Source organism: Lepidochelys kempii, chromosome 1, assembly GCF_965140265.1.
Source record: "Lepidochelys kempii isolate rLepKem1 chromosome 1, rLepKem1.hap2, whole genome shotgun sequence".
Taxonomy (NCBI): domain Eukaryota; kingdom Metazoa; phylum Chordata; order Testudines; family Cheloniidae; genus Lepidochelys; species Lepidochelys kempii.
In genome coordinates this window covers 231491994-231507964 of record NC_133256.1, presented here as the reverse complement: position 1 = coordinate 231507964, position 15971 = coordinate 231491994, and the positions used below count along the sequence as shown (strand labels likewise).

The 15971-nt window shown below is 43.5% G+C and overlaps 1 protein-coding gene across 8 annotated transcripts in view; it reads left to right on the top strand.

The window, feature by feature from the left end:
* ABCC9 (ATP binding cassette subfamily C member 9) overlaps positions 1-15971 on the top strand; it is a 136167-nt gene that overhangs the window by 20110 nt on the left and 100086 nt on the right. For 6 of the 8 annotated variants that reach the window (XM_073318030.1, XM_073318019.1, XM_073318047.1 and 3 more), the window contains 4 exons: positions 7175-7316; positions 8966-9087; positions 9711-9877; positions 14402-14644. In XM_073318030.1, coding sequence (XP_073174131.1) covers positions 7175-7316; positions 8966-9087; positions 9711-9877; positions 14402-14644 — 674 coding nt within the window. Of the gene's footprint in view, positions 1-7174; positions 7317-8965; positions 9088-9710; positions 9878-14401; positions 14645-15971 lie in introns of those variants that run through there. The other 2 variants (XM_073318067.1, XM_073318076.1) reach the window with 2 other exon arrangements.

Genomic DNA, 15971 nt, shown 5'->3' with positions numbered 1-15971 from the left:
GAATGGTTTCAAACAGCAGCACCCTCATTTCCCATACCAAGCACCCATTGGGTTGGCCATTTAAAATGGATTGGGCATTTAAAAGAGGGGCTGCGGTTTTCGGGTTAATGTGCAGCACAAACCCAACTAAGCCCCACCCCGCCCGCACACCCAATTCTCTGGGATGATGGCTTCACCTCTCCCCCCACCGCGTGGCTAACTGTGGGGAGGATTTCTTTTCAGCCACCCGCAAACAGCCCAGCAGGAACGGCCACCTCTGAATGTCCCCTTAATAAAATTCCCCTGTTTCAACCAGGTGACCATGAATGATATCACTCTCCTGAGGCTAACACAGAGAGATAAAGAACGGATGTTGCTTGAATGCCAGCAAACACCGGGACCATACACTGCCATGCTTTGTTCTGCAGTGATTCCAGACTACGTGCTACTGGCCTGGCATGGTAAAGTGTCCTACCATGGAGGACGGAATAAGGCTGCCCTCCCCAGAAACCTTTTGCAAAGGCTTTGGGAGTACATCCAGGAGAGCTTCATTGAGATGTCCCTGGAGGATTTCTGCTCCATCCCCAGACATGTTAACAGACTTTTCCAGTAGCTGTACTGGCCATGAATGCATCCCAAGTCTTCAGGGAAAATTAATCATTAAACACACTTGCTTTTAAACCATGTATTATATTTATAAAGATACACTCACCAGAGGTGCCTTCTCCGCCTTCAAGGTCCAGGAGCCCGCCTTGGGAGGGTTGGGAGGGTACTGGATCCAGGGTGATAAACAGTTCCTGGTTTCGTCCTCCTCCTCCTCATCATCTTCCTCATCCCCTAAATCCTCATCCCTGTTGTGTGAGACTCCCCCCTTGCAGGAGTCCACGTACAGGGGTGGGGCAGTGGTAGGGGCACCCCCTAGAATTGCATGCAGCTTATCATAAAAGCAGCATGTCTGGGGCTCTGACCGGAGCGGCCCTTTACCTCTTTGGTTTTCTGGTAGGCTTGCCTGAGCTCCTTAAGTTTCACGCGGCAGTGCTGCGGGTCCCTGTTATAGCCTCTGTCCTTCATGCCCTTGGAGATTTTTTCAAATATTTTGGCATTTCGTCTTTTGGAACGGAGTTCTGATAGCATGGATTTGTCTCCCCATACAACGATCAGATCCAGTACCTCCCGTTCGGTCCATGCTGGAGCTCTTTTGCGATTCTGGGACTCCGTGGTCACCTCTCCTGATGAGCTCTGCATGGTCACCTGTGCCACTCAGGCCAAACAGGAAATGAAATTCAAAAGTCCCCGGGGCATTTTCTATCTACCTGGCTAGTGCATCTGAGTTGAGAGTGCTGTTCAGAGCGGTCACAATGGAGCACTCTGGGATAGCTCCCGGAGTCCAATACCCATCTAATTGGGTTCACACTACCCCAAATTTGACCCGGCGATGTCGATTTCAGTGCTAATCCCCTTGTCAGGGAGGAGTACAGAAATCGATTTTAAAAGCCCTTTAAGTCGACAAAAATGGCTTCATCTTGTGGACGGGTGCAGGGTTTAATCGATCTAACACCGCTAAATTTGACCTGAACTCATAGTGTAGACCAGGGCTATGTTTTTATACCACTGATGGTCATTAATGAGGCAAGTGAGATTGAAAAAAATTCTGCAGGGCTGTCAAACAATGATAATTTGCATGAAAGAAATACATTGCAGAACCCTTCATCATAAGATTGAGAGACTTCAGAACTGCCAAAAAATTAGTCTAACCTGAAGGAATCTCCTGCCAAATTCATGGGAAATGGCAGATCTGCTTCTTTATCTTCTCTGTCATTTAAAATCTTTAAATCAGGAATGGAAGTCTTTTCAAAAGATATGCTCTTGTTCAACCACAAGTTATTGGACTTATTGCAGGAAATACTGGATGAATTTTAATATCCTATGTTATGCAGGAGGACTGACTAGATGATCATAATGGTCCTTTCTGTCCTTAATACCTGTGAATGCATTGTGCTAATTAAATATTTTCGGTAGCCACTGGCTACATTCAAGCAAATTGTACTTTTTTCGTTTTATTTTTTGTATTACTATGAAGAACAGCAGTTTGATTGGTTTTCATATATTGTGAGGTTTGAAGAACACAAAATTGTGTTGTGATCCTGTCATAAGTTAAGGAGAGAGACCAGATCAAGAGGTAGAGGAGATTTTTTTCAAAAATATTTAGGCACTGAAGAAGATGGCATTGGAGTCTCAATGAATGATGCTTTTCCTTTTGAGTCAGCACTGAGTCAATGCTCCAGCTTGGTATTATAGGGCACAGTGCTGATGGATTTAACACTGAATGTATGAGATATAAAAAGTGAGATCTTAACCACAATTTGGTCACTAAAGATTCCATGGTATGTTTCGTAAGTGGCAGGTTTTTAACTGAGATGTCCTGGCCAAATTCCAGCTCAGAATTACATTCTGTCTTTAATTCTTGTCCTAAAGTATTGTGTAGTGTTGTTGTGCTCTGTTAGGCCCCGTCACGGGGTTCTCTACTCTCTGCTGGTGGTGTCTCCTTGTGGCTACCTCTGGGGATCAGTGTTTGCCTGGTCTGGCACCCCGTTCCATCAGTTACTCATGCTGTGACCCCCATCTCTCTCTTCATGACTCAGGGTACTCCCTGTTTGTGACTTGGCCCTCCGGCCAGGTCACTAGATAGTCCTCCCCTTCTGAAGTAACAAAATCCCTCCAGACCAGCTGTCTGGTTGGCATCTCCAACAATCCTGTGCCTGGTAGGGGAACCCAGGCCCACCCTCTACACTGGGTTCCATCCCAGGGACCCTAGAACGAGCAGCCAAGGCGATTTAACTCCACAGTGTAGACCTGCCCTTAGTTCCACAGTTTCAATTTAGTTCTTATTTAATCAGAACCTGTTTGCTCATCTTTTGTTCTAACACACACAACTCCATGTTCCTCACCACTACAGAAACAATGCAGAACTCCCTATACCTTCTGCAAACGATGTTCAACTTTTTTATATGTAATGGCCTTTGCACTGACACAGACTTCCAGAGACCCTGAATAACAAAAGGGAGTACAACCGTTCTTTTGATCCCATTCATTCCTTCTCAGGCCTGATAGGGTGACTGAAGATCATTCATTCTTTTAAATCACTCTTTCTAAAAGCAGTTTCATTTAAAAGGGTCTTGCACAAAGTTATTAAAAGTGGATATTGGTGTGAAACAGAAAGCACTGTTTAACACTAATAATTCTCCACACTTCTATAGCATCTTCCATCTGAGGATCTCAAAGCACTTTACACACATAAAGAAGGTAAGCCTAAGAATGCCTCTGTCAGGTATATAAGCATCTCTAATTTACAGACGAAGGAAGTGAGGGACAAAGACTAGACTTTCCAGGTCTGAGCCCCCTCCGTTTGCAGAGAGGGGTGTATTTGCAATGGCAATAAAGCAGATGTGCAATATCAGATGAACTGCCTGCAGCATTTGTTCCTGACTGCCATGCCCTACTCAGGCGTACACTATGTGCAGATTACATTCACTGTTACTTCATTGCGGTGGGCATGTGGATATCCTCACATTCAGACAGAGTGGCCTTCAGGATGGCCCAGCTTTCTCCTAGTCCAGTTCCCCCAGTCTGTGGACACTTCTGCTGGGGGATGAGACTGATCTGGAGCTGCTGAGAGCTCATTGAGGATATGATAATCCTCAGCAGGCCTGGATGAGGATAATAAGCTTTGTCTGACTAAGGTAATTATATCCTTCCCAGGTCTTGAGAGTGAGGGAAGGAGTGGGGGCGGGGGGGAGCAGGAGGGGAGAGATAATTCTATAGCATTTGGCGAATTTACTGAGTGTCTTCTTATTGTCCCATTGCTCTTGCCTTTCCTGCCATTCCCATTCTTTGATTAGTAGGAACAAGATGACATGGTCATTCAGGACTTATCAGTCTATTCATTGAATGAAAAAGATTTGGGGGTCATGGTGGATAATCAGCTGAACATGAGCTGTGCCCAAAAAAGCTAATGTGATCCTGGGATGCATAAATAGGTGAATTGTGAGTAATAGAGAGGTTATTTTACTTCTGAATTTGTCACTGAATAGCCACAAGAATGCCTTGTCATGATAGACTCAAGGAGCTCATCTATTTAGCTTAACAAAGAGAAGGTTAAGGGGTGACTTGATTACAGTCTATACATACCTACATGGGGCTCTTCAGTCCAACAGACAAACATATAACACAATCCAGTGGCTGGAAGTTGAAGCTAGACAAATTCAGACTGGAAATAAAGCATAAATTTTTGACTATGAGGGTAATTAACCATTGCAACAATTTACCAAAGGTCATGGTGGATTCTCCTCACTGACAATTTTTTAAATCAAGAGTGGATGTTTTTCTATAAGATCTGCTCTAGGAATTATTTTGGGGAAGTTCTATGGTCTGTGTTAAACAAGAAGACTAGATGATCACAGTGGTCCTTCTGGCCTTAGAATCTATGACTCCATCTCAGTCTTCATGACATTCTGGAGTGCAATCCAGAGCAGTGAGGGACTGTGTCACCTCTGCTGTGCAGCCTGGTGTGCCTCACAATGCTTTGCTGCTGTAGCTCCTAACCTGGGCTCCTCACAAACAGCATGCAGGGCACAGCCTGAGTGTCTGTGTATAGCCACAGCCCTGGTTCAGCAACTCTGATCCCAACAGCCCATCAGCAACACACCAGCCACAGTCCGGCTTCCAGCAGCCTAGGTTACTACTTGCAGAGTGATCGCAACACACTCCCAAATCTGGATTTCCCCCCAGAAATGTGTGTTCTGCACTGTCCAGCCCTCTCCTGGACAGACCAGATATATTAGGTCTATTGCCCCTCTAAGAGGATCTATATACAACAGTTTGCTGCTATAAAAGGAGTTACCCACACAGTTCACTGCATTAGTTTTAATTAAAGAATAAAACAGGTTTATTTAATGACAAAGAGATTTTTAATGTACAAGTATAAGGCATTACAATCAGAAATGGTTACAAGAGAAATAAAGATAAAAATCCCTTTCTAAACTTAACAAACTAGGTTCAAGATGAAACTCTTACCACATGCTCCCAAAGTCCATACGCTGTTTCTTCTGTGTTCTTAGGTGGAGAGATGGAAAGAGAGAGATGGATAGGCAAAGATAACGGGATGTTTTTGCCTCACTTTTATAGTTCAGTCCCCCCTTGAAATTGCATTTTCTCGAGGGTTACCCCTAGATAAAGTTCACGCCCACTGTGAGGATGAAGACAAAAAGTGTGTTGGTGAAAGACATTCCATGCTGTTGTTTGCTAAGATGCAGCTCTGTTTATTCCTGCCCCCTTCCTTGCCAAAGAATAGCCACTTTATAGGTTTCACTTCATCGGATGCATACCGTGGAAACTGCAGCAGACATTATATACACACAGAGATCATGAAACAATACCTCCTCCCACCCCACTGTCCTGCTGGTAATAGCTTATCTAAAGTGATCATCAAGTTGGGCCATTTCCAGCACAAATCCAGGTTTTCTCACCCTCCACCCCCCCACACACAAACTCACTCTCCTGCTGGTAATAGCCCATCCAAAGTGACAACTGTCTTCACAATGTGCATGATAATCAAGGTGGGCCATTTCCTGCACAAATCTAGGTTTTCTCACCCCCTCACCCCCCTCCAAAAACCACACACACAAACTCACTATCCTGCTGGTAATAGCTCATCCAAAGTGACCACTCTCCCTACAATGTGCATGATAATCAAGGTGGGCCATTTCCAGCACAAATCCAGGTTTTCTCACCCCCCCCACCCCCATACACACACAAACTCACTCTCCTGCTGGTAATAGCTCATCCAAAGTGACCACTCTCCCTACAATGTGCATGGTAATCAAGGTGGGCCATGTCCAGCACAAATCCAGGCTTTCTCACCCCCCCCCCCTTTTTTTTTCTTTTTTCTTTTTTTTTTTTTCCGGGGACACACACACACACAAACTCACTCTCCTGCTGGCAATAGCTCATCCAAACTGACCACTCTCCAAGTTTAAATCCAAGTTTAACCAGAACGTCTGTGGGGGGGGGTAGGAAAAAACAAGGGGAAATAGGCTACCTTGCATAATGACTTAGCCACTCCCAGTCTCTATTTAAGCCTAAATTAATAGTATCCAATTTGCAAATGAATTCCAATTCAGCAGTTTCTCGCTGGAGTCTGGATTTGAAGTTTTTTTGTTTTAAGATAGCGACCTTCATGTCTGTGATTGCGTGACCAGAGAGATTGAAATGTTCTCCGACTGGGTGAGAAAACCTGGATTTGTGCTAGAAATGGCCCACCTTGATTATCATGCACATTGTAGGGAGAGTGGTCACTTTGGATGAGCTATTACCAGCAGGATAGTGAGTTTGTGTGTGTGGTTTTTGGAGGGGGGTGAGGGGGTGAGAAAACCTAGATTTGTGCAGGAAATGGCCCACCTTGATTATCATGCACATTGTGAAGAGAGTTGTCACTTTGGATGGGCTATTACCAGCAGGAGAGTGAGTTTGTGTGTGGGGGGGTGGAGGGTGAGAAAACCTGGATTTGTGCTGGAAATGGCCCAACTTGATGATCACTTTAGATAAGCTATTACCAGCGGACAGTGGGGTGGGAGGAGGTATTGTTTCATGATCTCTGTGTGTATATAATGTCTGCTGCAGTTTCCACGGTATGCATCCGATGAAGTGAGCTGTAGCTCACAAAAGCTCATGCTCAAATAAATTGGTTAGTCTCTAAGGTGCCACAAGTCCTCCTTTTCTTTTCACTTTATAGGTGATTGCGCATCAGTTTTGATGGCACCTGTCTAGGGGCATCAGCTTGTCCTTTGTCTTTAAGAAACAGGTTTACCCAGTCCTGAGACTTGTCTAGTAAACACATTTCAGTCGTAATTTCAGCTTCTGTTTATGACTTTACATATAATGTTGCTACATACATTTCACCATGATATGATTGACCAGCAAGTTATTAGTTTTCACAAGATATATTCTGTACAAAGATTATTACAATGGTATGTGGGGAGTGTGAATACAAGGGTGCATTACGTCACAGCCTCCCAGTGCACTTTGGTGTACTGCCCACTCTGTTCCCCAAGGCATGGGGAGTAGGAGCCAGAACTCCTGAGTTCTACCACTGACTTACTGGGTGATCTTGTTTTCTTCTTTTAATTTTATTTTGCAGGCTGGGGTAGCCAAAGTTCGAAAGTCCAGATCCATCACAACACATGGCTGCATTTCCCTGGACACAATCTGCGGTGGATTCTGACATTCACCCTCCTGTTCGTACATGTCTGTGAAATAGCAGAGGGCATAGTTTCAGATGCGTAAGTTACTGTGGCTGCTTCGGAGTCTAGCTAGTTGCATTAATAGAGTGACAGGTCTGTTAATGAGGTGTAAAGAATTTTCCTAAAGAGAAGGGGCTCTGCTTAACAAGCTTCCCAATTTTTAAAGGCATAAAGATGAGGCAGTTTTATTTAGCACTTTATTGTCCCCCTTTGACCTACTGTAGCATGAAAATGCTGACAATAGCTGAATGTATTGCACATGGATACAGAATCTTCTGTCTCTAAGGAAGTCATCACTGCGCTCTCAACTAGAGTAACAGAGCATTTCGAAGGGCTGTAGCAATGCTCTTTCTTCTCTTTTAGGCATCACCAGTGATTATGTCCCCTGTCCTTTTACAGTCTACTTTTTAGATTTATCCTAGATCATATATTCTAGAACCTTTGTACCTCTCTGACTAAGTGACTCACCAAGTGATGCACCGCTTTGTGGCTAGGTGCAGCATGGCACTGTTTATTCTCTTTCTAGTCCTGCCGACTGGCCGTCCAGGTCCACTGGTGGTCCCCTTCACCTGTGGCTTGGCCATCTGGCCAGCTCACATTTAGTGTCACTCTTTCCAGGGTAAACGCGGGTTTTAACCCAATAGGCCCAGAACCTCACATCAGGTCAAGGCACAATAGTCCTTCCAATCCCTTGTGTCTGGGATCTTCACACTCGTTTCCCTAATAGGGCTGTAAGGGAACTCAGTCCCTTCCCCTGCCATGGGTTCCAGCCCAGGGACCCTTGTAGCAAGCAGTTGAGATCTGTCTTGCCAGACCATTTTCTTCTTCCCTGTGCTACTTCCCACATTAGCCTGCCGTCTCTCTTGGGAAGGGTCTGCTTTGGGTCAAGGCCGTATTCCCAGTTCCCTCATGTAACGAAGGAAAGAACACTTAATTATCAGAAATAAAGACCAGCACCTGCTCTTCTGTCCTGCCAGAATCCTTCAGCCAGCCATCCTTCTGTTCTGTGCTCCCAGACACCTAAGTCAGCTGGTTCTCTGCTATGCTTCTCTCTGAAACCTGAGAGTGAGAGGTCGTTCCACCGCCCCAACTTTGGGGCCTCTGCACTGGGGGCTTCTCCCTTTTAAGGCTCCATCTCCAAGTCTGGCATGCTTCAGAGGTTCCTGTGAGGCGGAGCCACCTGAACCCACAGTTGCTCTTTAACTCTTTCTTGTCTAGCCAGAGGTTTTGTAGACCCCATCACACAAGCCATGCAGTTTTGACCCAGAAGAAATTATGATGATAACGATTGATTATTTACTGGAGCTGGTCAAAAACTAATACAAAACTTCATACCTTTTTTTTAAACTTTTCTACTTTTTTTAAAAAACACTCCATAGCTGGTCCAGCCCCCACAAAACTAAACAAACAAACAAACAAAAAATGAAAAGAAAAATGATAACGTTCATCCAATTTTTTTAATTAAATTTTTTTTTCAACAAAAAGTTTAATTGAAAAATCGACATTCAAAAAATGTCACTGGCTGTTATGGAAGTTTGCATTACGTCCACCCATAGTGTCTCAGTGCTGTGGATAAAGGACTTCAATCCATCATGAACACTCAATTCATATGTACTCTTAAAAAAATGAAAGTGAAAAAAGACACCAAATCCAGTTGCATTTATACTGTATTTCTGGTTTCTTTTCAGACAGATGAAATCTCGTCACTTGCATCTCTTCCTGCCAGCTATGATGGGATTTGTGGCTGCCACCACAGCTATTGTCTATTACCATAATATCGAAACGTCTAACTTTCCAAAGTTACTGCTGGGTAAGTTGCTTATCTTATTTTCGCTGTTTTCCAAAAAGCTGCTGGTTTGTTCCATAATTTTTCAAAACAAACTTTCTGACCCGGAGGAGGTTTATGAAACTCATGAAAAGCCAGGGAGAAATTTTCTGCTTACTTTTTTTCTCTCTGGGATACATTATTACACACTTGACTCAGTGGACTGGAGTATAATGGAAAATTGCCAACTCCTGTGATTTTATCATGAGTTTTACAATGTGGCTTTTTAACACTGCTTATGATTTCTGGGAAAAATTTGACTCATTCAAAATCATCATTATCTCTCAATACTTTCAATAGGTCTCAGGCCACAGACTGCCCTCAGATAAGTTGACAACCATTTCCCTGCATCCTTTGCAGGTGACAGTGAGGTTTCTCATAGTAAAGATGACTTCCATCTCCCATTGTTTCCAGCAGGACTGAAGTCAGGTTGCTCTCAAGGAATATGGCTGTCAACTATTTACCATGTTTGTCCCAGTCAGAAGACACTGAAAGAAACCTCACAGCCTGAGTCTCAGAGCCTAGGTCAACTGTGATACTCTTGTGATACTGGTGTAGTTAAAACGTACTTTCTTAAAATGATGTGGGTTGGTTGGTTTGTTTCACAGCTCTCTTTCTTTACTGGATAATGGCCTTTGTCACAAAAACCATCAAGCTGGTCAGATACTGCGAGGATGGTGTGCCGCTCTCTCAGCTGCGCTTCTGCATCACTGGAATTATGGTCATTCTCTATGGGCTGCTGATGGCTGTGGAGATCAATGTCATTCGAGTTAGGGTATGTGTCACTTTACTAGGCTTTGACAGGGCAGACATCAGTGCTATTTGGGGTAAACACAGGAATAGAAGTGACTCCTTCTCACATGCCCTGATTGCCAGCTTTAGCCTCCACTCCAGCTGAGCACATGTTTAACTTTAAGCATATTAGTAGTTCCACTGGAGTCAATGGGGCCGCTCACATGATTAAAATTAAACGTGTTTGCTAGATCAGGGCCTTAGTGTCAGGAAGGAATTGCCCTCTCACCCACTGTCATTGGGTAACACCTGGTGTTTTCTTCTCCTTCCTCTGCTTCATTGGTTAGGATTTAGGGGGCTAATTGTACTGGGAAGCCCATGAGTCCCCATTTATTGTTTTCACTCTTCTTTGTTTCTTCACATGTCCTTAGCCCATTGGGAAGGTAAGCTTGGCAATGCATTTAGACAGACAGGGTGGGTGAGGTAATATCTTTTATTGGACCAACTTCTGTTGGTGGAAGAGACAAGCTTTTGAGCTTACGGAGAACTCCTCAGGTTAGAGTGAGTTTCCAGGGCAAAGGAAGCTGAGCTCTGTATTATGAAGGGAATGAGTAATTTCTCAAAATCCTCCTCTCCAGTTGAGTAATGGAGGCTTAGGGGTCCCTTCATGAATGCACTTACGGGGACAGGATTTTTCTACATTTTGCCCTCAAAGTGCAGGTGAGCTGGTCGAGGATGCACAATTAAAGAAAATTATCACATGAATATCTCTACTCCCCCCCGACATACACTACAGCACTTTCTTGCAGCCCTGAAAGGTCCTGATATAGCCGCCTTTAAAACTGTGCCATATTTGTAGATAGCAAAACTATTTGGTGTAATTACTTATTTTAATTTGTCTCTCTTTATGAGCTTCATACAGTCACACTCTATGTAAGTAAGGCACCTGGTGTCCCAAGTGGAGGGATACAAGAAATAGTTTTAAAAACTCACTAAAATATTCCTTAAGCTAGTTTGTCTGTAACCTAGGTAAGGGTGTGGTGTAGTAAAAAGGTTGTATGGGCACTGATTTAGGATGGCTTGCATAGAGATTGGAAGCTCTTTGAGGCAGGAACTGTCTTTTACTATATCTCTGTACAGTGCCTAGAACAATGGGGCCCCAATTCTGAGTTGGGTCTTTGGGTGTTATGTTACTAAAATTCTAATACTTCTGGCCACGTGTGAGTAATTTGACCATCCCAAACTCATGCCCCTAAATGCTTTCCTCTCCACCCCACGATCCTGTATTCTTTAAGGCCACCGTTTTCAAACATATGTACCTAAAGTTAGGCACCTTAGTTTATATTTAGAAACCTAAATACGTGGCCTGGTTTTCAAAAATGCTAAGCTGTAATTTAAATTAGTGGGAACTGCTGAGTGTTCAGGCCACGGTGCCTAGGTGTCACTATTGATGTAGGTGTCAGTGTGTATATGAACTAGTACACTATATAAGTACTGATAGAAGCACACATGCTGTATAGAGCAGAGGTGGGCAAACTATGGCCTGCGGGCTACATCTGGCCCGTGGGACCCTCCTGCCTGGCCCCTGAGCTCCTGGCCTGGGAGGCTAGTCCCCGGCCCCTCCCCTGCTGCTCCCCCTCCCCCGCAGCCTTAGCACACTGTGCGGCCAGCGCAATGCTCTGGGCGGCCAGGCAGCGCAGTTGCAGAGCCGCGGCCTGACCCAGCGCTCTGGGCGGCACGGATGTAGCGCCGCCAGCCACCAGTGCTCCAGGCAGTGCGGTTAGGGGGCAGGGAGCGGGGGGTGGGGGGGGTTGGATAGCTGGCAGGGGAGTTGGGGGTGGTGGTCAGGGGGCAGGGGTGTGGATAGGGGGCAGGGCGGTCAGAGGGCGGGGAAAAGAGGGGTTGAATGGGGCCAGGGGTCCCGGGGGCAAGTCAGGAATGAGAGGGGGGGTTGGATGGGGCGGCAGGGGGCAGTCAGGGGTGGGGGGTCCGCAGGTGGTCAGGGGACAGGGAGCAAGGGGTGGTGGATGGGGTAGGCATCCCGGGGGGGCCGTCAGGGGATGGGGGGGTTGGATGGGGCAGGCGTCCCGGCGGGCTGTTGGGGTGAGAAGCAGGGGGGTGTCGGATAGGAGGTGGGGGCCGGGCCGCGCCTTGCTGTCTGGGGGGAGACAGCCTCCCCTAACCGGCCCTCCATACAATTTTGGAAACCCGATGTGGCCCTTAGGCCAAAAAGTTTGCCCGGCCCTGGTACAGAGATATAGAGATAAAATATATATTCTCTGTATTATGTAAGTATATGTGTTTATTCTTTTGAAAAATGTAATCCAGGCATAGTGTTTTTTTCCTAGACATTAAAATTAGAGATGGGTGTGAACCATACAGTTTAGGCCTGTATCTATATCCCAGCTTTCTCAAAATGTTGTCAGTTACTCTCAAGATTTGTCTACACAGAAAACTAGTGCACAGAAAGCCAGGGTGTGACTCTATAGCACACTAGCTAGCCTGCTGCTTGTGACCTTGCCGTGTGAACCCTGCTACTCACACAAAAAGTTCCACAGTGCACTTTGATTTATTCCTGTTTCAAACAAAAGTACATCAAAGCTCACTACGGAACCTGTAGTGTGCGGTAGGAGGGCTTACACTGTGAGTTAGTATGTGTCAGGCTAATGCTGCACAATCAGACCCTGGCATGCGGCACAAGTCACCCTATTCACAAACCTAAATCAGAGAGGAAATACCTCCAGCCATGGGAAAATTTCAAATGTGTGAATTTACTAGGGCTGTCAAGCGATTAAAAAAATTAATCGTGATTAATCACACAATTAAAAAAATTAATCGTGCGATTAATCACACTGTTAAACAATAATAGAATACCATTTATTTAAATATTTTTGGATGTTTTCTATATTTTCAAATATATTGATTTCAGTTACAACACAGAATACAAAGTGTACAGTGCTCACTTTCTATTTATTTTTGATTACAAGTATTTCCACTGTAAAAAAACAAAGGAAATATTATTTTTCAATTCACCTAATACAAGTACGTAATGCAATCTCTTTATCATGAAAGCTGAACTTACAAACTTAGACTTATGCACAAAAAAACCTGCATTCAAAAATAAAACAATGTAAAATTTTAGAGCCTGCAAGTCCACTCAGTCCTACTTCTTGTTCAGCCAGTCACTCAGACAAACAAGTTTACATTTATGGGAGATGCTGCTGCCTGCTTCTTGTTTACAATGTCACCTGAAAGTGAGACCAGACATTTTCATGGCACTGCTGTAGCCGGTGTCGCAAGATATTTACGTGCCAGGTACACTAAAGATTCAGATGTCCCTTCATGCTTCAACCACCATTCTAGGGGACAGGTGTCCATACTGATGATGCATTCTGACTGATAACAATCCAAAACAGTATGGACTGATGCATGTTCATTTTCATTATCTGAGTCAGATGCCACCAGAAGAAGGTTGATTTTCTTTTTTGGTGGTTTGGGTTCTGTAGTTTCCGCATTGGAGAGTTGCTCTTTTAAGACTTCTGAAAGCATGCTCCACACCTAGTGCCTCTCAGATTTTGGAACGCACTTCAGAGTCTTAAACCCTGGGTCGAGTGCTGTAGCTATCTTTAGAAATCTCACATTGGTACCTTCTTTGCATTCTTTGAAATCTGCAGTGAAAGTGTTCTTAAAATGAGCAACATGTGCTGGTCATCATTCGAGAGTGCTATAACAATAAATATATGGCAAAATGCAGGTAAAACAGAGCAGGGGACATACAATTGTCCTCCAAGGAGTTCAGTCACAAATTTAATTAACACATTATTTTTTTAACAAGCATCATCAGCATGGAAGCATGTCCTCTGGAATGGTGGCCGAAGCATGAAGGGGCATACAATAACTGGTCACATAGCATAGCATAGGGGCATAGCATATCTGGCACGTAAATACCTTGCATTGCCAGCTACAAAAGAGCCATGCAAATGCCTGTTCTCACTTTCTGGTGACATTGTAAATAAAAAGAGGGTAGCATTATCTCCAGTAAATGTAAATAAACTTGTTTGTCTTCCCGATTGGTTGAACAAAAAGTAGGATTGTAGACTCTGAAGTTTTACATTGTTTTGTTTTTGAGTGCAGTTATGTAACAAAATAAATCTACATTTGTAAATTTCACTTTCACAACAAAGAGGTTGCACTACAGTACTTGAATGATGTGAATTGAAAAATACTATTTCTTTTGTTTACAAATATTTGCACTGTAAAAATGATAATCAAAAATAATGTACACTTTGATTTCAATTACAACACAGAATACAATATATATGAAAATTTGGAAAAACATCCAAAAATTTAACAAATATCAGTTGGTATTCTACTGTTTAACAGTGCAATTAAAACTGCAATTAATTGCAATTCATTTTTTTAATCGTGATTAATAACTTTAAGTTAATCGCATGAGTTAACTGTGATTAAGCAACAGCCCTGTAATTTACACAATATATTATTACTTTAACAAAAAATTCTGTGAAAGAAGATAATTGCTGAACATATTATGTTTTTTCCTCTGCAGAGGTATGTATTCTTCATGAACCCTCAGAAAGTAAAGCCTCCTGAAGACCTGCAGGATCTGGGTGTGAGATTTCTTCAGCCATTTGTCAATTTGCTCTCAAAGGCAACTTACTGGTGGATGAATACACTTATTATATCAGCTCACAAGAAACCGATTGACCTGAAGGCAATTGGCAAGCTGCCAATAGCAATGCGAGCACTTACTAACTATGTTTGTCTGAAAGAAGCATATGAAGAGCAAAAGGTAAGCAATGATATCCATGGTACTGTACAAACTTTATACTGTTAATGTGGTATCTTCACTTCTACAAGGAAACCCTGTTTTTAGGAATTTATGACTTAAAAGAATTTGTTCCAAGGTGAAACTTGGCTTATAATGTTTCAGTTCAAAAGTACTGTTTTCTTTTAAAGTGAATTCTTGGCTCGGGATAGTTGCCAGATTGAAAGTTTTGGGAACTGAAGCCCTAATGCACAAATTACTTGCTAGTTTTCATTTTAGAAGTCAAAGCTTTCTTTAAGTCTTAAGGGCTCACGACAGTGTTTTAAATTAACAAACATAACGGGAAACACTCTTCTTCACGTCTTCTGAACTTTTGTAGACTATTACTGTGCACTGTGAAATAGTTACTGTCCCTTTCATAGCATCATAGTATTTTGGACTGGAAGGGGCCTCGATAGGTCATCTAGTCCAGTCTCCTGCACTGAGGTAGGACTATGTATTAACCTTTCCATAGATATGAGCATAATTAGTGGATTCTTTACCTACTAAAGTATATGTATGTTATATAAACTGATTTCAGAAACTTTGGGCTAAATTCTGGCTTTTCCATTCAGAAATGCACTGAGAGGAAAGGACAGGGGATGTTTTGGACAGAAACTCTTTGCCCTAGCGTGGCCTGAGAGCAGCACTCCCAACGCAGCCCCTAACCTTGCTCAGTCCAAGTTGCACATGCATCCTTCTGCTTGCTCCAATACCTAGTCATTTCTGCCCACAGATGGGTATTTCCATGTGCAGATAAGGTGATTGTGAGTCTCACCAGTTTGTACACACAGGTGCACACGTGCACATATACAAACGGGAGAACACACATTAAGAGCCACCTTGGAAAATTTGGTCCATAGAAATCATGTGTTGATCAGTGTTAATCACTTTCCTAAACACACAGTGTAAACTGGTTTGCATGCCGTGCAGCAGTTTAGAATGGAAATGCATGAACGAGTTGGATAGCAGCAGCAGAACAGTGCTCTTCCCTGTAGTAGAAATTGCCTTAAGAAAATATGGATATTTTCCCCACGGTCCTTATTTAGTACAATAGCTTGTATTTAATATATTTGAGACTGCTTTTCTTTAGTAATCCGCATACCGTATCTGGTTTATAATGAGCCAGAGAGCCAAATTCTCTGCTTGTGCAAATGGATAGAACTGCACTGCATCAATGAATGCTGCCCATTTGTACCAGCTGAGAAAGTTGTCATTTAGTGCCAGACTCTATAGTGGGCACAATTGTGCACATACATTTGTCTGTCTAGAAGAGTTGTGGCTTCCGTGGGCCCTATAATGTCTGGCTGTG